The sequence below is a fragment of the Schistocerca nitens genome, chromosome 7 (genome assembly GCF_023898315.1).
Source record: "Schistocerca nitens isolate TAMUIC-IGC-003100 chromosome 7, iqSchNite1.1, whole genome shotgun sequence".
Taxonomy (NCBI): Eukaryota; Metazoa; Arthropoda; class Insecta; order Orthoptera; family Acrididae; genus Schistocerca; species Schistocerca nitens.
The window spans coordinates 529,889,481-529,915,656 of record NC_064620.1 but is presented as its reverse complement, the minus strand read 5'-3'; the positions used below and the strand labels follow the sequence as shown (position 1 = coordinate 529,915,656).

General features: G+C 45.5%; 1 protein-coding gene across 1 annotated transcript in view; it reads right to left on the bottom strand.

The window, feature by feature from the left end:
* Window positions 1-21,715, bottom strand: part of LOC126195738 (cytochrome P450 4c3-like) — a 152,388-nt gene extending 130,673 nt beyond the window's left edge. Inside the window, exon 1 of the mRNA XM_049934365.1 lies at window positions 21,504-21,715. Coding sequence (XP_049790322.1) covers window positions 21,504-21,715 — 212 coding nt within the window. The remainder of the gene's footprint in view (window positions 1-21,503) is intronic.
* Between the last annotated feature and the right edge of the window lie 4,461 nt (window positions 21,716-26,176).

The following is a 26,176-nucleotide window of genomic DNA, read 5'->3' as shown; positions in this document are numbered from 1 at the left end:
TGCTTTGTTACAATAAAATTTATATGTAGAATTTTTTGCCGTTCCTTCTGTAATACATATTTTATTATGGAGCAGTCTTGCTAGATGCAGCAGTCAGTATGTGGACACAAACAGATGAGGAGCTGCCTTGAAATACAAAATTCTCTCACTGCGTTGTTGGTGTGCCTTGTAACTACGCTCTTTGACTTCAGTAGCAGACGCAATATCATTTACGTTAAATGTTAACAATGTTACAATGTGTGCCCACTTCGAATAATTCGACTATTGATTGGTTCAGGAGAAAAGTGCAATATTTGACTCAAATTTGACTCAAACATCTATCATGTTAGGAATATAGTTATACACTCAGTAAACTGGGAGAAACAAATAAATAAATAACAATTCAGTTGTAAAGTCAACTGTATCATTCGGCGCAAAAAAAAAGAAAACATGGTACCACTGTTTAACAACTGTAAATTCTCTGCACTCAGGTCCGAAAATCTTGATGGAGGAAACATCTGTTCAACTTGTAGCTGCACCTGTATCGCCTCTCCATAAGGCATAGTTACTTCCCTAGCCTTGATTACCGGAAACTTTTGATTTATAGACAGCATCGAAACGTCTGCGAGATGCTTCACATATATGGCTGCACTGCCAATGCTGTTGAGTTTACATAAGGAACGACTCCTATATTAAAATACAAATTTTATTCTCTCGCAGCAATGTTAGTACGTAACTGCATTTAAAATAAATAAAAACTGCGTAAGCTCAGATTTCGTCGTCATCCTCCGAGCAGCAGTACATCAAGCTCCGCGACTGTAGAATAATGGTGATAACGCAACTGCCAGCTTGAGCATATCACGAATCTATCTACGTATGTGTGTCCTAACAGGTCGGATCCTGCAAAGAAAGTACGACGACGAAGTGATACAAAAGGAAACATCCTGCATATGTGAAATTTCGGGAACTCGAATCACGCCAACAGCGTTCTCCTTCCGTCAGCTTGTCTATGCGTTACTTTGGTAACTCGAATCATGCCACTAGCGTTCTCCTTCCATCATCTTGCACATATCACATATTCCATCTTCTCCACACGTCCTGCGACGAAGAAAGTACGACTGCACTATTCGATGGAAAGCAGCCTGCCCGCGTATGTGTAATTTCTGGAACTCGATTCACCCCAGTAGCGCAGTGTTAAGAGTGCGGGTTGTTCGGTATTGGCAGCTGCGCGCACATGCATAATTTTGGGGTACTCAGTCACGTCGGGGCACTCCACACGGCAGGTGCGTTCTCGCAACACAAGCACTATTTGTCTGAGGCTGGCGGCTCTTGTCCGTTGGCGGTCAGTCGGCCCTCAGCGCGTCCACACAAAGCACATCGCGCCTGCCAGCGCAGAGCATCTCCTGCATAAACGCTTCTCATTAGTGTCGGAAAGTGTTCTGATTTCAAGACGTTTTACAGGTTTCTAACGAGAAACGAATTATCTAGTCTCACCTGTGTGCTTTGGTAGTTAGCTTTTTGAATCTCTGTGCGTTAAGTTATTCTATTAGACACAGTTCTTGCGTTTACGTCAGTGTCTACAGTAGAGTTCTGCAGTGGGTATCGATATTCTTTGTTTGTCTGTGTAGTGCAATTTTCCACAGTTTTTACAGGGCTATTACAAATGATTGAAGCGATTTCATAAATTCACTGTAGCTCCATTCATTGACATATGGTCACGACACACTACAGATACGTAGAAAAACTCATAAAGTTTTGTTTGGCTGATGCCGCACTTCAGGTTTCTGCCGCCAGAGCGCTCGAGAGCGCAGTGAGACAAAATGGCGACAGGAGCCGAGAAAGCGTATGTCGTGCTTGAAATGCACTCACATCAGTCATAACAGTGCAACGACACTTCAGGACGAAGTTCAACAAAGATCCACCAACTGCTAACTCCATTCGGCGATGGTATGCACAATTTAAAGCTTCTGGATGCCTCTGTAAGGGGAAATCAACGGGTCGGCCTGCAGTGAGCGAAGAAACGGTTGAACGCGTGCGGGCAAGTTTCACGCGTAGCCCGCGGAAGTCGACGAATAAAGCAAGCAGGGACCTAAACGTACCACAGCCGACGGTTTGGAAAATCTTACGGAAAACGCTAAAGCAGAAGCCTTACAGTTTACAATTGCTACAAGCCCTGACACCCGATGACAAAGTCAAACGCTTTGAATTTTCGGCGCAGTTGCAACAGCTCATGGAAGAGGATGCGTTCAGTGCGAAACTTGTTTTCAGTGATGAAGCAACATTTTTTCTTAATGGTGAAGTGAACAGACACAATGTGCGAATCTGGACGGTAGAGAATCCTCACGCATTCGTGCAGCAAATTCGCAATTCACCAAAAGTTAACGTGTTTTGTGCAATCTCACAGTTTAAAGTTTACGGCCCCTTTTTCTTCTGCGAAAAAAACGTTACAGGACACATGTATCTGGACCTGTTGGAAAATTGGCTCATGCCACAACTGGAGACCGACAGCGCCGACTTCAACAGGATGGTGCTCCACAGCACTTCCATCATGATGTTCGGCATTTCTTAAACAGGAGATTGGAAAACCGATGGATCGGTCGTGGTGGAGATCATGATCAGCAATTCATGTCATGGCCTCCACGCTCTCCCGACTTAACCCCATGCGATTTCTTTCTGTGGGGTTATGTGAAAGATTCAGTGTTTAAAGCACCTCTACCAAGAAACGTGCCAGAACTGCGAGCTCGCATCAACGATGCTTTTGAACTCATTGATGGGGACATGCTATGCCGAGTGTGGGAGGAACTTGATTATTGGCTTGATGTCTGCCGAATCCCTAAAGGGGCACATATCGAACATTTGTGAATGCCTAAAAAAACTTTTTGAGTTTTTGTATGTGTGTGCAAAGCATTGTGAAAATATCTCAAATAATAAAGTTATTGTAGAGCTGTGAAATCGCTTCAATCATTTGTAATAACCCTGTAGTATGGATACGGGCTGTGACTGCTGTGAGCTGAGTTGGCGATAAATTCGGTCTCAGCTCTAGGCTCTGTGTAAGTATCCTGTTTATATGTTGGCAGCGCTATAGACTGCGTTAATATCGCTGTCAGTGTTCTGCGCCCTCAGCAGGAGATTCTGTGGTTGGACGGACTAGTTGTTAGCGAGTGGATAGATGTCTACGGACATGTTTTTCTTAGTGTAGACTCTGTATTGTAGGATATGCAATGCAAAGTGAGATGAAATTTCTTGTAAGAAAACATGCAAGGAAAGGTGTGATAATGGATGTATAGTTGATAATGTTTGGTAGTGGAATTACTGATAACTATATAATTTATGGAACTGGATGTCATATGAATAAGGTAAAATTTCCTAAATACATTTTTTGCTCTTCAACAAAATCTTTCTTTTGCTAACCATATGCCACCTAGTAGTTAGAGTCTGTAGTAGTTAGAACCTTTTTATTTAGCTGTCTGTAATTGCTGTTTGCTGTAATTGTTGTAGTTCGTGTTATGTACATTTTCTATGAGGTAAGTGACTTATAAAAAATGCGGTTTCCACTATCAGGAATCATGACTGAAATGAGTTTAGGCAATTAACAGAGTTGGAGGTAGTTTTATATTTTTTTTAATTTCATATTTTTTGGCTTTGTATTATTATTAGGATTTCTTGCAATTCAGGGCCATTCTTGTGAGTTAATGACTGGAAGTCATGTTGTCAATGTACAGCAGTCGGATTTCGTTGGGCTTGTATATTGTGGATATCAAATGAATAGGTTAAATTTGAGTTGCCTTTGTCAGGGAAAATTCTGTAGGTCAGTGTTTAAATATAAAAATAAGTAAAGAGATAGTTTCATGTGCTGGCTTCGAGTACACAGCTTGAAGCTGCAGTGGATAGGTATCAATGTTGTGGGCCGGCCGTGGGGAATCAATAGACGTCTACGCCCCCCATGACTGCTGATCGGCCCGAGCCGGTGGCCAGCCCAGTAACTGCTCACCCGTGGTCTAGTAGGAGGTTTCCTCGTGGCATGGCAGGTTACGAAAGACTTCCCATGGACCCGAATGTAGGGCCTCCCAGATCAGTCTGACAAACAGGCTCGAGATGTTGTCTGTGGATGACACTGTCCCTCTCCTGGATGCAGTCACTTGCCCTTCTTCGGGGGAAGCCCCTGCCTGCAACATCCGGGAGTCACTGAGGGTGGTAATATTGGTAGTTTGGACCTCCAATGTTAGGCACATTGTGGGGCGCCTTAGGGGTATGGCTGCCTAGGAGGGGAAGGAAGCCAGTGTGCAATCCATGTGGATACCTAGTAGAGTCATTCCAGGAGTAAAACGGGTCCTTCCGGATGGCATGAAGAATACAGGTTGCAGCCAACTGTAGGTGATGGCTCAAGTGTGTCGCTTTGAAATCGAAGAGATTCTCTCTGTTTTCAAGCGGCTATCTGAAGCGGTAAAGGCTGCTAGTCTTGCTTCCGAGACGGATCTTACCAGTTGCAGAGTAGTCGATAGGACCTATAGTGGAGCTTTGGTACAGAGTAGAGTGTAGGGGCTGGATCAGAGGCTCACACGTTTCTGAGACCATGTAGGCTGCAGATTCCTCGACTAGTGCCGTAGGGTGGTGGAGTTCCGGGTTCCGCAAAATAGGTCAGGAGTTCGTTACACGCATGAGGCGGCTATACATGTAGTGGGGCCTATGTGGCGTGGACTGGGCGGTATTTTAGGTTAGAGGGTCTCTAGGAAACATAAAAAGGGCTTCAGTATCAAAGGATGCAGGTTTAACACGGTGCCAGGTCATCCTCATCACTGCTGAAAGGAAATCTTAAGCTTCGGTTACACGATAAATCAATCAAATCTGATGGCTGTAAATTCAACGAAATCCTTGAAATTAAAATTACAAACAACTTAAATTAGAAGGAACACATGAAAGATGTTGGGGGAAGGCGAACCAAAGACTGCATTTTATTGGCAGGACACTTTTTTGTAGTACTGCTGTATGACGTGGGATCCATACCCTATAGGATTAACGGAGTACATCGAGAAAGTTCAAATAAGGGCAGCACGTTTTGTATTATCGAGAAATATAGGAGAGAGTGTCGCGGACATGATACAGGATCTGGGGTGAAAGTCATTAAAATAAAAGCCTTTCTCGTTGCGGCGGGACCTTCTCGCGAAATTTCAATCACCAACTTTCTCCTCCGAACGCGAAAATATACACTCCTGGAAATGGAAAAAAGAACACATTGACATCGGTGTGTCAGACCCACCATACTTGCTCCGGACACTGCGAGAGGGCTGTACAAGCAATGATCACACGCACGGCACAGCGGACACACCAGGAACCGCGGTGTTGGCCGTCGAATGGGGCTAGCTGCGCAGCATTTGTGCACCGCCGCCGTCAGTGTCAGCCAGTTTGCCGTGGCATACGGAGATCCATGGCAGTCTTTAACACTGGTAGCATGCCGCGACAGCGTGGACGTGAACCGTATGTGCAGTTGATGGACTTTGAGCGAGGGCGTATAGTGGGCATGCGGGAGGCCGGGTGGATGTACCGCCGAATTGCTCAACACGTGGGGCGTGAGGTCTCCACAGTACATCGATGTTGTCGCCAGTGGTCGGCGGAAGGTGCACGTGCCCGTCGACCTGGGACCGGACCGCAGCGACGCACGGATGCACGCCAAGACCGTAGGATCCTACGCAGTGCCGTAGGGGACCGCACCGCCACTTCCCAGCGAATTAGGGACACTGTTGCTCCTGGGGTATCGGCGAGGACCATTCGCAACCGTCTCCATGAAGCTGGGCTACGGTGCCGCACACCGTTAGGCCGTCTTCCGCTCACGCCCCAACATCGTGCAGCCCACCTCCAGTGGTGTCGCGACAGGCGTGAATGGAGGGACGAATGGAGACGTGTCGTCTTCAGCGATGAGAGTCGCTTCTGCCTTGGTGCCAATGATGGTCGTATGCGTGTTTGGCGCCGTGCAGGTGAGCGCCACAATCAGGACTGCATACGACCGAGGCACACAGGGCCAACACCCGGCATCATGGTGTGGGGAGCGATCTCCTACACTGGCCGTACACCACTGGTGATCGTCGAGGGGACACTGAATAGTGCACTGTACATCCAAACCGTCATCGAACCCATCGTTCTACCATTCCTAGACCGGCAAGGGAACTTGCTGTTCCAACAGGACAATGCACGTCCGCATGTATCCCGTGCCACCCAACGTGCTCTAGAAGGTGTAAGTCAACTACCCTGGCCAGCAAGATCTCCGGATCTGTCCCCCATTGAGCATGTTTGGGACTGGATGAAGCGTCGTCTCACGCGGTCTGCACGTCCAGCACGAACGCTGGTCCAACTGAGGCGCCAGGTGGAAATGGCATGGCAAGCCGTTCCACAGGACTACATCCAGCATCTCTACGATCGTCTCCATGGGAGAATAGCAGCCTGCATTGCTGCGAAAGGTGGATATACACTGTACTAGTGCCGACATTGTGCATGCTCTGTTGCCTGTGTCTATGTGCCTGTGGTTCTGTCGGTGTGATCATGTGATGTATCTGACTCCAGGAATGTGTCAATAAAGTTTCCCCTTCCTGGGACAATGAATTCACGGTGTTCTTATTTCAATTTCCAGGAGTGTATTTTGACGCCGATCTAACTAGGGAGAAGCGATCATCATAATAAAATAAGGGAAATCAGAGCTCACAGCTGAAGATATAAGTGTGTGTTTCTTCCGCGCGATGTTCGAAAATGGAATAATGGAGAATTATTGTGAAAGTGGTTCAACGAACCCTCTGCCAGGTACTTAAGTGTAATTTGCAGGGAAGCCTTATAGATGGAGATATATATGTAGCCTGCTTTTTCTGTGAACATGGTAAAGGAGTCCAGTGTGTACACATACAACAATCAGACTGAAATGCTAGCTAATTCTGCATACATGGTACAGATTCTAGATGATTTATGTAAGTTGTGGTGCAGTGCTATCACAATACTACGAACTACTGTTTTGTACTTTGAATGCGTATCTAAGGTTTCTGATTCAAGGCACAGATTACGTTTTCATACGATATGTACTTTTAGTTTATGTGATTTGACTATCTTTAAATTGGAATGAGAACACACTGCGTCGAGACACTATTGGCCATACGTGCTATGTGAAACTCCTCGTCAAGACTAGCGCCATCTCTGTATGCTTACAGCACAGCTGATGAACCAAGGGCGTAGCGCCTCGTGAAATGCATGATATCTCTCTTTGTTAGCTTACAGGTATACGTTGAGATGTGGTTCTGACACTTATATGTGTACAGGGTATTCCACATTATATTATTTCTTATCCATCCGAGTATCTTAACTGGTAGTTTTGGCAGGCGAGGTGAGTATGATATCAACAACGTGAGTCCTATGCATTTCTTGGGAGTGTTTTGTGACAGGATGAATCACGCTGTAGTAACATGGAACTTTTTTGAAAGTTTTCTTCATTTATCGCTTTACTGTGCGGGATTGTAGAACAGGGTGGTGACTGTTGTTATAGACAACGCAGCAACTGTTTGGCGAGTAGTAAAAGTTTGTCTCTCATTATAGAGGAGGCAGTGCTCCTAATTGTGTTATCTTAACGTCAGGCTGCTAATTCAACCCTTTTTTTACACTTGCATTTTTGTCTATTCCACCACTATCTTACTGCTTGTTACATATGACAAGCGTGGCATAACATGAACGTGGAAGGCTTTCCGATGAAATCACTTTTATGCACAGCTGTACTCACAGATTTCACTGCCCCACAACAGCAGTATGATTGTGGATAATGGTAAGTTAGTTGGCACTGCCTGTTTAACATGGAACCTCCAATCGAAGAGTAAAAGTATAAAATAAATTTGTATGTTCAGTTTGTCAGGTAACAGGCGAGTTGTGGTGCCCTGGAAATATTATAAGTTGGGAACTGGCGTGGCCACACGGGCTGCTCAGTGGGTGCAGCCCACTCGGCAGGCCGACCACGTGGTGCAAGATGTTGGCGGAAGCAACAGGGGTCCAGCCGAAGCGCGTGGCTGGAAATCCAATGATGATGTTGTGTCGATGAAAGAAACTTGCATGCCGAGAGTTCCAAAGATGGCGGACTCTGTGAAACCATCATGGCAGGCATTTCACAGTTCGTATAGAAATTAATTGTAGCCAGATGAATCATGATACCTCAAAAAGAAACAAGTAAATTACCATTATTTGCACAACGATTCTGATGGTGTAATCAGGTTTCCAATATCTTTATTAGTTTAAAGTTTAGTATCTGACGGTAAATTATACAAGTAACACCCAACAACGAGTTTCCAAAATCTAAACGGTTCATCCGATTTCGTCGATCGATGTGTCTTTAGAAAGCTATTCGTGTAAACCTATATTGGTATGAATTACAATCATGTAACTTGGATAGTACATCACTTATTGGAGGTCAAAGTGGCCGATTACTATCGATCGCGTCAGGCCATAAGTACTCCACAGTTACACGAAAAAACTGTAGCAGCAAGCTTATTCATCTATATCTTTGTTTATATCCGATATATACTATTCATGAAGAAACTGGTCAAATATTTACTGTGTTTTAGAAAGCACAGAGACATTGGGCTACTGGCTTAATTTTCCTTGCTATTCCTTTGATATATGTTTATTTAATTTGTTTGTGTATTTAATAACGTGTGTTAGAGCGTGTTTATGGTCCAGCCGTAGGAATATTTATTTAATTTCAAGTTATTTAAATGTAAATCCAGTATTTCGAATGTGTTTTAATATGTTTGTGAGTGCACATTGGCTTGAAGACATTTCGGGAGCGCTCTAACCAATCACAGTGTTCGATTGAGAGAATGTACGGAAGTGGGGGAGAAGCATGGAGTACAGGAGAGGTCATGAGGAGAGTTCGGAATGGTGCGGCACACTGGGGAGTCGCAAGGACGTGGCGGACTCACAGTCACGGATGAGACTTGGAGAGTGTGGAGCGGTTCGCACCTAGTCGCGGCAGATAGAAATACTCCTTATTGTCGACTTGTGCACTTCTGACAGTTCCGTGGCTTCTACAGTTAAGACGTAGTGTGCGTTTAGAAGTGAAAATCTCATGAGCTCGGTCTAAGGCGCTGCAGTCATGGACTGAGCGGCTGGTCCCGGCGGAGGTTCGAGTCCTCCCTCGGGCATGGGTGTGTGTGTTTGTCCTTAGGATAATTTAGGTTAAGTAATGTGTAAGCTTAGGGATTGATGACTTTAGCAGTTAAGTCCCATAAGATTTCGCACACATTTGAACATTTTTTTTTCTCATGAATTATGTCGTTGTTCATAACTAATTACGTGCAGTAGGAATCCATTGTTTCCCTGTTATTCAACTTATATTTTATTTAATTGCTAGACCATCGACACCAATAAGTGTTTTGCAGAAATATACCAAATTCCCAAAAGTACTTCTACTATCGTACTCATGATTTAAAGTCGTTAAGATAGTACCTGCAGATTTTATTTAACTGCAATCTTTCATTTATAAATTTCTACATTACATTTGCAATTGCCGAGTGATAGAAACTTTGGACCATTCGATTCATGTGTATATTCATATCGTATACTGTGGATTCGGCAGTATCTGGCCTGTAATGTGGCAACTACGTATCCCAGCCCCTAGACAACGAAAACAGCCAGAACTTTTAATATTTCAACACTGAGTCAGGGGGTACATAGCTGAGGGCCACCACCAGTATACATTTGTTGTGAAAGCCCGCACGTTACACTCCCAGGAATGAACAAAACTATCGGGAGTCACGTGTTTGACCCTGTACTAGAGCGTGTACATGTTTCTGTAAATGCTAGCAAACGATATTTACAACATGGTATCAGCTTTCGAATAACTCACATAACAACTACAGTGTGTAGTTTAACAACGCTCTGCAGTTTGCCTACTGGTGTACCGGTAAACTGTCAGCCAATCATGATTAATATTGTTAACTGTGTTCTGTCTGCATTTATGTTTAACAAGCCAAATTGACTCCTACAAAAACGACATACATGTGCAGTATTAAAGCGGAAAAAATGTATTCTACTTACGACAATATCTACAAGAAATATTATTCCGGCAATGTTGCCGTTCTTATGCACATCATTTAGTATTTCACCATCTCGACAAGCCCTCATTACTTTTAGTAATCACCAACTCGGTATAAATGCTTGTGCAGAAGGGGACAAGCTGAGACTTGCAGAAATGCGAGTTCACTCGAATATTTAATTTAGATTAACACATAGGGCAATGCAAGACTTATTTCCTCGTAGCAATGGTTTCGACCCTGATATCCACAATGCCATCCTCTCAACACAGAGGACAGACTGAACGGAGCAACAGCGCATGACTGATAAATAATTCAGGTGCAAAAAAGGGCAACTCGGTTTGTATTATCACGTAATAGGGGAGAGAGTGTGGCAGATATGATACGCGAGTTGGGATGGAAGTCATTAAAGCAAGGACGTTTTTCGTCGCGGCGAGATCTATTTACGAAATTTCAGTCACCAACTTTTTCTTCCGAATGCGAAAATATTTTGTTGAGTCCCACCTACATAGGTAGGAATGATCATCAAAATAAAATAAGAGAAATCAGAGCTCGAACAGAAAGGTTTAGGTGTTCGTTTTTCCCACGCGCTGTTCGGGAGTGGAATGGTAGGAAGATAGTATGTTTGTGGTTCGATGAACCCTCTGCCAAGCACTTAAATGTGAATTGCAGAGTAATCATGTAGATGTAGATGTACTCTTGATTGCAGGCTACGCAGTGAAATGGCGATTAGCTCTTTCTCGAGAGCTGTTCGGACGTAGATACACACACACATACACACACATCTACATAAAGAGCTATACTTATTGACGAGTATATCTGCGTTTCGTCGTATCTTATCAGTTTTTATCAATTTTACCGTTTTACGGATTTGGCATCCTACCAATGTATTTGTACACCCTATGTTACCAATTTCCAGATTTAGTGTCACCCATTTAACATTTGGCACGTATGCTATCACATTATTTTATATTGTCGAAGTATCTTACTCAGCCTTTTTTTTCTTTTTTCTCTGCTTCTACTATTAATCACCCATTTCGAATATACACTCCTGGAAATTGAAATAAGAACACCGTGAATTCATTGTCCCAGGAAGGGGAAACTTTATTGACACATTCCTGGGGTCAGATACATCACATGATCACACTGACAGAACCACAGGCACATAGACACAGGCAACAGAGCATGCACAATGTCGGCACTAGTACAGTGTATATCCACCTTTCGCAGCAATGCAGGCTGCTATTCTCCCATGGAGACGATCGTAGAGATGCTGGATGTAGTCCTGTGGAACGGCTTGCCATGCCATTTCCACCTGGCGCCTCAGTTGGACCAGCGTTCGTGCTGGACGTGCAGACCGCGTGAGACGACGCTTCATCCAGTCCCAAACATGCTCAATGGGGGGGCAGATCTGGAGATCTTGCTGGCCAGGGTAGTTGACTTACACCTTCTAGAGCACGTTGGGTGGCACGGGATACATGCGGACGTGCATTGTCCTGTTGGAACAGCAAGTTCCCTTGCCGGTCTAGGAATGGTAGAACGATGGGTTCGATGACGGTTTGGATGTACCGTGCACTATTCAGTGTCCCCTCGACGATCACCAGTGGTGTACGGCCAGTGTAGGAGATCGCTCCCCACATCATGATGCCGGGTGTTGGTCCTGTCTGCCTCGGTCGTATGCAGTCCTGATTGTGGCGCTCACCTGCACGGCGCCAAACACGCATACGACCATCATTGGCACCAAGGCAGAAGCGACTCTCATCGCTTAAGACGACACGTCTCCATTCGTCCCTCCATTCACGCCTGTCGCGACACCACTGGAGGCGGGCTGCACGATGTTGGGGCGTGAGCGGAAGACGGCCTAACGGTGTGCGGGACCGTAGCCCAGCTTCATGGAGACGGTTGCGAATGGTCCTCGCCGATACCCCAGGAGCAACAGTGTCCCTAATTTGCTGGGAAGTGGCGGTGTGGTCCCCTACGGCACTGCGTAGGATCCTACAGTCTTGGCGTGCATCCGTGCGTCGCTGCGGTCCGGTCCCAGGTCGACGGGCACGTGCACCTTCCGCCGACCACTGGCGACAACATCGATGTACTGTGGAGACCTCACGCCCCACGTGTTGAGCAATTCGGCGATACGTCCACCCGGCCTCCCGGATGCCCACTATACGCCCTCGCTCAAAGTCCGTCAACTGCACATACGGTTCACGTCCACGCTGTCGCGGCATGCTACCAGTGTTAAAGTCTGCGATGGAGCTCCGTATGCCACGGCAAACTGGCTGACACTGACGGCGGCGGTGCACAAATGCTGCGCAGCTAGCGCCATTCGACGGCCAACACCGCGGTTCCTGGTGTGTCCGCTGTGCCGTGCGTGTGATCATTGCTTGTACAGCCCTCTCGCAGTGTCCGGAGCAAGTATGGTGGGTCTGACACACCGGTGTCAATGTGTTCTTTTTTCCATTTCCAGGAGTGTATAACTCATTTTTGTTAGAAACTTCACTCATGATCGTTATGCAATGATCGATTCAATTATAAATTCCGAAAAGATCGAGCAGGTGAAACCTAACTTGTGCTTTTCTCGCATGAGATCATCAAATCCATAGATTAGGATAGTCTGGTTGATGCAGTATGTCTTGACTTCCGAAAAGCGTTTGACTCAGTATCACACGAAAAGCACTTTTACATCGTTTATCAAACAAATTTGTGGCTGGAGTGAAGATTTCTTGGTAGTGAGGATACAGCGTTTTACCTTGAACGCTGTGTCATTGATGGAAGTAGAAGTAGTTTCAGGTCCCAGGGAATTGTGCCGCGACCCTTTTCATTCATTGTGTATGGGCCATTTTTGTTAACTGTATGTTATAACGATCTGTCAGAAAATATTAATATTAACATCAGAGTTTTTACATATGATGCAGTTATCTAAGTGAACAAATGCACAAATAATCTGCTAGATCTTCATAAAAATTCAATGTGGTACAAAGAGTGGTAACTTGTTTTATATTTTCAAGAAAGTTACGCTGTACACTTCAGAAAACGTAGAAAAGTCGTGTGTTGTAACTACAGCATTATCGAATCGTGAATGCAAACAATCGACCCGTACCAACACCTTATTGTCAGCAGCTGGTGGTCCTCTGATTTAGCATTGCTGACTCTCGATCTCAGGGCCGCGCGTTCGATAGCCAGGCCGGCTAGAGGATTTTCGCCGCTCGGTACTGGTTGTGTGTGTTTTCCTCGTCATCATTTCATCATCATCGACTCGCAAGACACCGCAGTAGCGTCAACTTAAAAAAAAAGGAATTGCACCAGGAGACTGAATTCTCCAGAGGGGTGATCCCGGTCATAAATGCCCTAACTACACCTCATTTCAGTACCTGCGTGTTGCATTTTGTAGCGAAATGAAATGGAATATCAGAAACGTTCAATCATTGGTAAGGCAGCTGGGAAAATGCAGTCGTTCTCCAAAATGAGACTGCTGACATACGACTTGTGGGTCCCATCTTAGAATACTGCTGAAGTATGTGGGAACCACATCAAATAGGAGTGACAGCGGATACTGTGTGTAGCCAATGAAGGGCAACACGAATGCTCACAAGTGTGTCTAACTAGTGGGAGAGTGCCACAGAGATGCTGTGAAATCTGATCTGGTACACGCTTGAGGATAGAAGGCCACAACCCCGTCAAAATCTTGTAACAAAATTAAGTGAAGACTCTAAAAATATTATCCGTACCTCAAAGCTCATCGTTCTCGTACCGAGTGTGAACATAGACTAATTACAGAAAGCAGAGAGACATAGTGTCATTCGTCCAGCGCGCCGCACGTGATGTGAATCGGAGGAAACCGCAGAAAATGATTCAGATGGCTCTGAGCACTATGGGACTTAACATCTGAGGTCATCAGTCCCATAGAACTTAGAACTACTTAAACCTAACTAACCTAAGGACATCACACATATCCATGCCCGAGGCAGGATTCGAACCTGCGACTATAGCGGTCGCGCAGTTCCAGACTGAAGCGCCTAGAACCGCTTGGCTACCCCGGCCGGCGAAACCGCAGAATGTGCTATCCTGCTAAGCAACCTTTAACACGTACTTCACAGTGGTTTGCAGAGTATGTGCACAAGAGGAATCGTATTTGATTTTGAGCAGCATCTTCTTGACTGTGGTACTGCCTGCGTCCGACGTATGATGATATTTCGGCAGCAGTTTCCCTGAAGCTACACTCGTGGTCTAGGAGTAGCAACTTTGATCAATAATCAAACCATCCTCAGTTCAGACCCCCAAACTGCTTAACCTTTAAATAGAAATCGTCCGTAGTGGTGGCTGCAGACTTGTCGCATAAGAAGTCACCCTAATTCAGCCAATGATCTTGTCAAAGAAGACGGAGAAGCAGACAAACGTTGAGAGCAGTTCTTGGCCTGTGGGTAGGAAACTGCCCTAAAGGCGGAATAATCAGCAATGATCAACCGCATTAGGATGCAGAAGGCAATGGGAACCACTGAATTACAGACACATAATGTGTATCCATAGGACATGTGGACTGTAATTAAAAAAAGTGTTGTGATGATCTCTCCAGTGGCAAAACATTCCGCAACAGACACCCATTCGGATCTCCGGGAGTAGACTGCCAAGGAGAAGGTGACCATGAGAAAAAGACTGGATAATCAACGAAGGGATAACGTTCTACGAGTGGGGCGTGGAATGCCAGAATTTTCAACAAGGAAGCGAAGCTAGAAAATCTGAAAAGGCTCAATCTGGGTTTACTTGGCGTCAGTGAACTGGAAAGGATACAAGGATTTTTGGTAAGATGATTATAGAACAATATCAGCAGAAAATGGTACAATGGGCGTAAGACTCGTTTTCAAAAAATGGTTCAAATTGCCCTAAGCACTATGGGACTTAACGTCTGAGGCCATCAGTCCCCTAGACTTAGAAGTACTGGTTTCTAACTAACCTAAGGACATCACACACATCCATGCCCGAGGCAGGATTCGTACCTGCGACCGTAGCAGCAGCGCGGTTCCGGACTGAAGCGCCTAGAACCGCTCGGTCACAACGGCCGGCGACTCGTTATCAGTAGGATTCCCGTCAGAATCAACAGCAAATCAACACCGACTACGATAGTTCAGGTACACACGCCGAAATCGCAAGCGGAAGATGAAAAGTATACGAGGCTATTGAACGGGGAATTCAATATAGAAAGGGAGGTGAAAGTCTAATAGTCATGGAGGACTGGAATGCAGTTAAGGGCAAGGAGTAGAAAAAAGAGTTACAGTGGAATGTGGGCTTGGTTCTATGAATGAGAGAGGAGAAAGACTAATTGATATCTGCAGTAATTTCAGCTAGTAATAGCACACACTCTGTTCAAGAATAACAAGAGAAGGAGATATACTTGGAAAAGGTGGGGGGATACGGTAATATTCCAGTTAGAATACTTCATGGTCAGGCAGAGATTCCAAAATCAGATACTGGATTGTAATGCCTACCCAAGAGTAGATATGAAGTCAGCTCACAATTTAGTTATGATGATCAGTAGTCAATACTTTAGCTGATCGGTAAAAGAAGGAAGTTAAATAAGTTTAGGGAAATTCAGGGATACAGAAATACAAGTCATTTAGGAAATAAATAAATAGCAAATGTAAGAAAGCAAAGACGGAATGGCTACATGAAAAATGAGAAGAAATCGAAAAAGAAATGTTGTAGGAAGCACTGACTTAGCATATATAAAAGTCCATACAACCTCTGATGAAATTTAAAGCATGGGTAGTAACATTAAGAGTGCAATGGGAATTCCACTGCTACATGCAGAGGAGAGAGCGGATGGGTGGAAAGGGTACATTGAAGACCTCTATGAGGGGGAAGATTTGTGTGATGTGATAGAACAAGACACAGGAATCGATATAGAAGAGATAAGGGATCTAGAATTTAAAAGAGTTTAGGAAGGGATAGATAATGTTCTATCAGAATTTCTGAAAGCATTGAGGGAGTTGCAACAAAACGACTATTCCTTTGGTATGTAGAATGTATGAGTCTTGCGATATATCATCTCACTTGCGGAAAAACATACTCCACACAATTCCGAAGGTTCCAAGAGCTGAAAAGCGTGAGAATTATCGCATAATCAGCTCAACAGCACATGCATCCAAGTTGCTAACAAGAATAATACACAGAATAATGGAAAGAAAATTGAGGAGGTATTAGATGATGATTAGTTTGGTTTTAGGAAAGGTAAAGGCACCATAGAGGCAGTTCTGACGTTGCACCTGATAACAGAAGCAAGAATAAATAAAAATCACAACACCCTCATAGGATCTATCGGCCTGGAAAAACCGTTCGACAGTGTCAAATGATGCAACATGTTCGAAATTCTGAGAAAAGTAGGGGTAAGCTATAAGGAAAGATGGGTAATATATAACATGTACAAGAGCTAAGAGGGAACAATAAAAGTGCGGCTGTAGTCTTTCGCCCCCACTGCTCAATCTGTGCACTAGAGAAGCAATGACGGAAATAAAAGAAACATTCAAGAGTGGAATTAAAATCCAACATAAAACGATGTCAGCGACACGGTTTGCTGATGTCATTGCTATCCTCAGTGAAAGTGAAGAAGAATAACAGGATGTGGTGAATGGAGTGAACAGTCTACTGATAGTACACCATACAGATTGAAGGTAAATTGAAGAAAGACGAAGGTAACGAGAAGTAGCAGAAATGAGAACAGTGAGAAACGTTAAATCAGGATTGATGGTCACGAAGTAGATGAAGTTAAGGAATTGTGATACCTAGGCAGCAGAATAACCAATGACGGACGGAGGAAGGACGACATCAAAAGCAGACTAGCGATGGCAAAAAGAGCGTTCCTGACCAAGAGAAGTCTGTTAGTATCAAACATAGGCCTTAAGTGTAGAAGAAATTGCTGGAATTGTACGAATGGAATAGATCGTCGCATGATAGTGAAACGTGAATTGTGGAAAAACCGGAACAGGAGAGAATCGAAGCATTTGAGATGTGGTGCGGGAAATTAATGTTGAAACTTAGGCGGACTGATAAGGTCTTGAATTTTAATTCCACTCTTGAATGTTTTAAATTTAGCATTTGAGAAATCTTTCACGCAGGAGGATCGTACAAACATACCATCGTTTCAGTCTCGTACAGATTCCCGTATGGAGGACACAGTCATAGACATCCCTGGGGTTGTGAAGCAGCTGAATGGGTTGAAAATAAATAAATCGCCAGGTCCTGATGGGATTCCAATTCGGTTTTACAGAGAGTACTCTACTGTATTGGCTCCTTACTTAGCTTGCATTTATCGCGAATCTCTTGCTCAACGTAAAGTCCCGAGCGACTGAAAAAAAGCGCAGGTGACGCCTGTATATAAGAAGGATAGAAGGACGGATCCTCAAAATTACAGACCAATATCCTCAACATCGGTTTGTTGCAGGATTCTCGAACGTATTCTCAGTTCGAATATAATGAATTTCCATGAGACAGAGAAGTTGCTGTCCATGCATCTGCACTGCTTTAGAAAGCATCGCTCCTGCGAAACGCAACTCGCCCTTTTTTCACATGATATTTTGCGAACCATGGATGAAGGGTATCATACGGATGCCATATTCCTTGACTTCCGGAAAGCGTTTGACTCGGTGCCCCACTGCAGGCTCCTAATTAAGGTACTAGCATATGGGATTGGTTCCCAAATATGTGGGTGGCTCGAAGACTTCTTAAGTAATAGAACCCAGTACGTTGTCCTCGATGGTGAGTGTTCATCGGAGGTGAGGGTATCATCTGGAGTGTCCCAGGGGAGTGTGGTAGGTCCGCTGTTGTTTTCTATCTACATAAATGATCTTTTGTATAGGGTGGATAGCAATGTGCGGCTGTTTGCTGATGATGCTGTGGTGTACGGGAAGGTGTCGTCGTTGAGTGACTGTAGGAGGATACAAGATGACTTGGACAGGATTTGTGATTGGTGTAAAGAACGGCAGCTAACTCTAAATATGGATAAATGTAAATTAATGCAGATGAATAGGAGAAAGAATCCTGTAATGTTTGAATACTCCATTAGTAGTGTAGCGCTTGACACAGTCACGTCGATTAAATACACTCCTGGAAATGGAAAAAAGAACACATTGACACCGATGTGTCAGACCCACCATACTTGCTCCGGACACTGCTAGAGGGCTGTACAAGCAATGATCACACGCACGGCACAGCGGACACACCAGGAACCGCGGTGTTGGCCGTCGAATGGCGCTTGCTGCGCAGCATTTGTGCACCGCCGCCGTCAGTGTCAGCCAGTTTGCCGTGGCATACGGAGCTCCATCGCAGTCTTTAACACTGGTAGCATGCCGCGACAGCGTGGGCGTGAACCGAATGTGCAGTTGACGGACTTTGAGCGAGGGCGTATAGTGGGCATGCGGGAGGCCGGGTGGACGTACCGCCGAATTGCTCAACACGTGGGGCGTGAGGTCTCCACAGTACATCGATGTTGTCGCCAGTGGTCGGCGGAAGGTGCACGTGCCCGTCGACCTGGGACCGGACCGCAGCGACGCACGGATGCACGCCAAGACCGTAGGATCCTACGCAGTGCCGTAGGGGAACGCACCGCCACTTCCCAGCAAATTAGGGACACTGTTGCTCCTGGGGTATCGGCGAGGACCATTCGCAACCGTCTCCATGAAGCTGGGCTACGGTCCCGCACACCGTTAGGCCGCCTTCCGCTCACGCCCCAACATCGTGCAGCCCGCCTCCAGTGGTGTCGCGACAGGCGTGAATGGAGGGACGAATGGAGACGTGTCGTCTTCAGCGATGAGAGTCGCTTCTGCCTTGGTGCCAATGATGGTCGTATGCGTGTTTGGCGCCGTGCAGGTGAGCGCCACAATCAGGACTGCATACGACCGAGGCACACAGGGCCAACACCCGGCATCATGGTGTGGGGAGCGATCTCCTACACTGGCCGTACACCACTGGTGATCGTCGAGGGGACACTGAATAGTGCACGGTACATCCAAACCGTCATCGAACCCATCGTTCTACCATTCCTAGACCGGCAAGGGAACTTGCTGTTCCAACAGGACAATGCACGTCCGCATGTATCCCGTGCCACCCAACGTGCTCTAGAAGGTGTAAGTCAACTACCCTGGCCAGCAAGATCTCCGGATCTGTCCCCCATTGAGCATATTTGGGACTGGATGAAGCGTCGTCTCACGCGGTCTGCACGTCCAGCACGAACGCTGGTCCAACTGAGGCGCCAGGTGGAAATGGCATGGCAAGCCGTTCCACAGGACTACATCCAGCATCTCTACGACCGTTTCCATGGGAGAATAGCAGCCTGCATTGCTGCGAAAGGTGGATATACACTGTACTAGTGCCGACATTGTGCATGCTCTGTTGCCTGTGTCTATGTGCCTGTGGTTCTGTCAGTGTGATCATGTGATGTATCTGACCCCAGGAATGTGTCAATAAAGTTTCCCCTTCCTGGGACAATGAATTCACGGTGTTCTTATTTCAATTTCCAGGAGTGTATTTGGGCGTAACATTGCAGAGCGATATGAAGTGGGACAAGCATGTAATGGCAGTTGTGGGGAAGGCGGATAGTTGTCTTCGGTTCATTGGTAGAATTTTGGGAAGATGTGGTTCATCTGTAAAGGAGACCGCTTATAAAACACTAATACGACCTATTCTTGAGTACTGTTCGAGCGTATGGGATCCCTATCATGTCGGATTGAGGGAGGACATAGAAGCAATTCAGAGGCGGGCTGCTAGATCTGTTACTGATAGATTTGATCATCACGCGAGTGTTACGGGTATGCTTCAGGAACTCGGGTGGGAGTCTCTAGAGGAAAGGAGGCGTTGTTTTCATGAATCGCTACTGAGGAAATTTAGAGAACTAGCATTTGAGACTGACTGCAGTACAATTTTACTGCCGCCAACTTACATTTCGCGGAAAGACCACAAAGATAAGATAAGAGAGATTAGGGCTCGTACGGGGGCATGTAGGCAGCCAATTTTCCCTCGTTCTGTTTGGGAGTGGAACCGGGAGAGAAGATGCTAGTTGTGGTGCGAGGTACCCTCCGCCACGCACCGTATGGTGGATTGCGGAGTATGTATGTAGATGTAGATGTAAAGAATGAGGGGATCCTACGCAGAATCCACATGGAAAACACTGACAGGAAGAAGGTAGAGAATGATGGGACATGTGTTAAGGACATCAGGGAATAATTTCCGTGGTAATAGAGGGAGTTGCAGAAGGGGAAAAGCTATAGAGGAGGACAGAGATTAATACACATCCAACAAATAATTGAGGACATAGGGTGAAACTGTTACTCTGAGACGAAGAGGTTGGCACAGTAGAGGAATTCGTTGCAGGCCGCATCAAACCAGTCGGGATACTGATGGTTCAAAAAAATAAAAAATAAAAAAGGTATGTAGCACTTCAAAAATGGTTCAAATAGCTCTGAGCACTATGGAACTTAACATCTGTGGTCATCAGTCCCCTAGAACTTAGAACTACTTACACCTAACTAACCGAAGGACATCACACACATCCATGCCCGAGACAGGATTCGAACCTGCGACCTTAGAGGTCACGCGGTTCAGGACTGAAGCGCCTAGAGCCGCACGGCCACACGGGCCGGCTATGTAGCACTAATTATGTAAAATTTTCTTTGTATGTCAGAGATTTCACTTACCGTCTAAGTCTTACACCCTTTATTTCATACATTTATTGGTGGAATGACTATATTACATTGAAGAGTTGCGTCACAATATTATAAGCAGTGAGCACACTGGTTGTCTTTCTTGCCTCCCCCCTCCCCTTTTCCCTTTTTTCCCACAACACTATTTTCTCACAAGAAGCGACTTCTATGTTAGACATATTTCATTTCATATGCAAGCAACAGAAAACGCCTGATGATGAGCAAACCCTGCACAAAACGCGCAGCAAAGTATCAAATTAAAACGTTAAGAAACAGTGTTCTTGGTATCAGAACAAACATAACAATCACGATACCCACGCTTAGCGACTACGAGCATAATCAGTCAGCATGAAGAAACAGTGAAAACATGTCAACTGCATTCTGATGAATCCTGAGTACTGTTGTGAACCCATGTCCACTTTCTAAACGACCGAGCGAGGTGGCGCAGTGGTTAGAGCACTGGACTCCCATTCTGGACGACGACGGTTCAGTCCCGCGTCCGGCCATCCTGATTTAGGTTTTCCGTGATTTCCCTAAATCGCTCCAGGCAAATACCGGGATGGTTCCTTTGAAAGTGCACGGCCGAATTCCTTCCGCATCCTTCCCTAATCCGACGAGACCGATGACCTCGCTGTTTAGTCTCTTCCCCCGAACAACGCAACGCAACTTTCTAAACGCATAACGGAATCTGTAGGAACAGACTTTACAACGCCGCAACGCTGGTGGTCTTTTGCTAACACAGCAGTGGTTCACAGCAGTGGGCCAGTGTACAAGACGCCCGACTCACCTGAAGATGTCTCCGTAGCGATTGTGCAGTTCCGTGAGGCGGCCCACCAGCACGGGCATCTTGTAGAAGCTGAGCGCGTTTCCCAGCAGCGGCAGTGTCGGGGGTCCTGGGATCGAAGTCCGGCAGCGGGTGGCCCACAGCCAGGCTGCGACTGCCAACAGCCCAGCAGACAGCGAGACCAGCAGCCCACAGGCGGCGAACACAGCACTCATGGTTCAGCGCGGAAGAGAGCTGCGCCACAACTCCCTCCTCTATTTATACGCCGTCAATGCGGTCACCCCTCCCCCTACCGCTCAATTTGAACTGTCCTTGCAGGACGTCTCCGGCCGCTGATTGCATACAAGTGCAAAACCGGTTGCAACTAAATAACATTACTTCCGTCTCAGGGACGTTTCAGCCAGTTAAGCGCGGTAAAAACATTGTACGAAACCGGATAACTTAACCGGTAATTTCTGGCCGGTTAGCGAACTTAACCGGGCAATGACTTTTCAAGATGGAGGAATAGTGACAGATGCAGACAGCGATGACGATACTTTGGCTCAAGTGTTCGTGAGAATATGAGGAAGGAGAAGAAATGAGACGACGCCGATTCCGAATTTATATCCAGTTATCGCCTATCAAAGGAAACCGTGCTCCGTGTTTTCAAATTTGTATATAAGAAACTGGAGCATATGACGAACAAGTGAGACTATTTTTCCGTTTTCTTCAATAACGCTTGTCATTTATAGTAATATGCATTTGATTTCAGTACATCGTTAATTCCGTCGTGTTATTTATGTAAGTCAGGCACATTAAAACGACGATTCGTAGGAAAATAATCTTGTTTATCTGGTGTGTGTTAACTTAGAGAAAGCTTTTGACAATGTTGACTGGAATACTCTCTTTCAAATTCTGAAGGTGGCAGGGGTAAAATACAGGGACCGAAAGGCTATTTACAATTAGTACAGAAAACAGATGGCAGTTATAAGAGTCGAGGGACATGAAAGGGAAGCAGCGGTTGGGAAGGGAGTGAGACAGGGTTGTAGCCTCTACCCGATGTTATTAAATCTGTATATTGAGCAAGCAGTAAAGGGAACAAAAGAAAAGTTCGTAGGAGGCATTAAAATCCATGGAGAAGAAATAAAAACTTTGAGGTTCGTCGATGACATTGTAATTCTGTCAGAGACAGCGAAGGACTTTGAAAAGCAGTTGAACGGAATGGACAGTGTCTTGAAAGGAGGGTATAAGATGAACCTCAACAAAAGCAAAACGAGGATAATGGAATGTAGTCGAATTAAGTCGGGTGATGCTGAGGGAATTAGATTAGGAAATGAGACACATAAAGTAATAAAGGAGTGTTTCTATTTGGGGGAGCAAAATAACTGATGATGGTCGAAGTAGAGACGATATAAAATGTAGACTGGCAATGGCAAGGAAAGCGTTTCTGAAGAAGAAAAATTTGTTAAAATTTGGTAACATCGAGTATTGATTTAAGTGTCAGGAAGTCGTTTCTGAAAGTATTTGTATGGAGTGTGGACATGTATGGAAGTGAAACATGGACGATAAATAGTTTAGACACGGAGAGAATAGAAGCTTTTGAAATGTGGTGCTACAGAAGAATGCAGAAGATTAGATGGATAGATCACATAACTAATGAGGAGGTATTGAATAGAATTGGGGACAAGAGGAATTTGTGGCACAACTTGACTAGAAGAAGGGATCGGTTGGTAGGGCATATTCTGAGGCATCAAGGGATCACCAATTTAGTATTGGAGGGCAGCGTGGAGGGTAAAAATCGTAGAGGGAGACCCAGAGATGAATACACTAGGCAGATTCAGAAGGATGTAGGCTGGAGTAGGTACTGGGAGATGAAGAAGCTTGCACAGGATAAAATAGAATGGAGACCTGCATCAAACCAGTCTCAGGACTGAAGACCACAACAACAACAACAGCGGAAAGGACTATCTGGTCTTATTTAGCGGATAGTGCCATAATAGTCTTGAGCAAATCTAAATACCACACCAATTATGTGCGCAATTTGCATTAAAAACTTTTCCTGTTTTTGACGAAACATAGATTTTTCGCGTAGCAAAAAGTTTTGACGAAACAGTAGTGTCCCAATCTCATCAATGGCTGAAAGTATTGTTCCACTTTGTTTTCTATTAGAAATGCCCTCTTTTTGTTAACACCACAGCTGTGTCAAAACAACGTTCCACCTTTTATTGAAAATATTAGGATTAAGGGCCCATTAATGCTTCAGAGCAAGAATATTATCTCCCACCTACCATTATTCACTGAAGCCAGTGAACTGGTTGTTCTTACTTAGGCTATGTTTAACACGTAAGATTAAGAGGAAAGTAAGATTTTTTTCTTAAAAAACGTTATGCTTCCCCAAATACAGGACGTAGCTGTTGTTTCTTTGTTATTAGTATTATCCACATAAGCCTACCCACATTTGTCATAAAATAATAGCTGTATTTGTATGCTATAAGAACAGAACAGGAATCTAGTTACCCGTAGTTGTAGCATGTGGAAGAAGTGCCTGAAATGCTATGTTTTTAAATTTCCTTGAATAACAAGTTATTTTCGGTGTTCACCATTACGTCAAGCTGTTGCTAGTTGGAAGTAACTTAAACTGAAATACATTGTAGTTGTCAGAAGCACCATTTTTCTGAAATTGATGGCTTATTGTGATTGTTGAATGTATCAAAAAGTTTGATAGCAAACTAATGTCCCTAGTTCACTCAGCCAAATCTACAGCTGAAAATGTTGTTCACTCTTATATCCCATTGGGACAATAGCTTTCCATCTTTGACTGAATGGTTCAGAGCAACGCAGTAGTCCCCCACCTAACGTTATTTCCACAAACATGTGAATTATTTGTGTTTATTCAAGCTAAATTTAACGTAGTAAAATTAATAGGAAAGTATTTTTTTAAGAATGCTATAGCATTCTTTAAATAATAATAATAACAATAATAATAATAATCGCGGGTCTATTGTAGTTGCTCTGTCGAAGTATGTGAAGTTTTTTGTGAATGGAAACTGTTTCATATTTTTTCGAATACTTTATTTAGAAATCTAGAAAGATCACTTACTGGTCAATTAACAAATACCTGATCATTTAAGTAAATTCAAGATAGGAGGTTATACATATATGTACCCTACAATTTAGTTAAATACACTCCTGGAAATGGAAAAAAGAACACATTGACACCGGTGTGTCAGACCCACCATACTTGCTCCGGACACTGCGAGAGGGCTGTACAAGCAATGATCACACGCACGGCACAGCGGACACACCAGGAACCGCGGTGTTGGCCGGCAATGGCGCTAGCTGCGCAGCATTTGTGCACCGCCGCCGTCAGTGTCAGCCAGTTTGCCGTGGCATACGGAGCTCCATCGCAGTCTTTAACACTGGTAGCATACAGCGACAGCGTGGACGTGAACCGTATGTGCAGTTGACGGACTTTGAGCGAGGGCGTATAGTGGGCATGCGGGAGGCCGGGTGGACGTACCGCCGAATTGCTCAACACGTGGCGCGTGAGGTCTCCACAGTACATCGATGTTGTCGCCAGTGGTCGGCGGAAGGTGCACGTGCCCGTCGACCTGGGACCGGACCGCAGCGACGCACGGATGCACGCCAAGACCGTAGGATCCTACGCAGTGCCGTAGGGGACCGCACCGCCACTTCCCAGCAAATTAGGGACACTGTTGCTCCTGGGGTATCGGCGAGGACCATTCGCAACCGTCTCCATGAAGCTGGGCTACGGTCCCGCACACCGTTAGGCCGTCTTCCGCTCACGCCCCAACATCGTGCAGCCCGCCTCCAGTGGTGTCGCGACAGGCGTGAATGGAGGGACGAATGGAGACTTGTCGTCTTCAGCGATGAGAGTCGCTTCTGCCTTGGTGCCAATGATGGCCGTATGCGTGTTTGGCGCCGTGCAGGTGAGCGCCACAATCAGGACTGCATACGACCGAGGCACACAGGGCCAACACCCGGCGTCATGGTGTGGGGAGCGATCTCCTACACTGGCCGTACACCACTGGTGATCGTCGAGTGGACACTGAATAGTGCACGGTACATCCAAACCGTCATCGAACCCATCGTTCTACCATCCCTAGACCGGCAAGGGAACTTGCTGTTCCAACAGGACAATGCACGTCCGCATGTATCCCGTGCCACCCAACGTGCTCTAGAAGGTGTAAGTCAACTACCCTGGCCAGCAAGATCTCCGGATCTGTCCCCCATTGAGCATGTTTGGGACTGGATGAAGCGTCGTCTCACGCGGTCTGCACGTCCAGCACGAACGCTGGTCCAACTGAGGCAATGGCAAGCCGTTCCACAGGACTACATCCAGCATCTCTACGATCGTCTCCATGGGAGAATAGCAGCCTGCATTGCTGCGAAAGGTGGATATACACTGTACTAGTGCCGACATTGTGCATGCTCTGTTGCCTGTGTCTGTGTGCCTGTGGTTCTGTCAGTGTGATCATGTGATGTATCTGACCCCAGGAATGTGTCAATAAAGTTTCCCCTTCCTGGGACAATGAATTCACGGTGTTCTTATTTCAATTTCCAGGAGTGTATTTTGCACTAATATTTTCACTGAATGAGACTGAAAGAGTGTTCGTGTTTTCTACTATACTCTTCAACTCATACACAGTATCTACCAGCCTCTAGATACGCTCAAG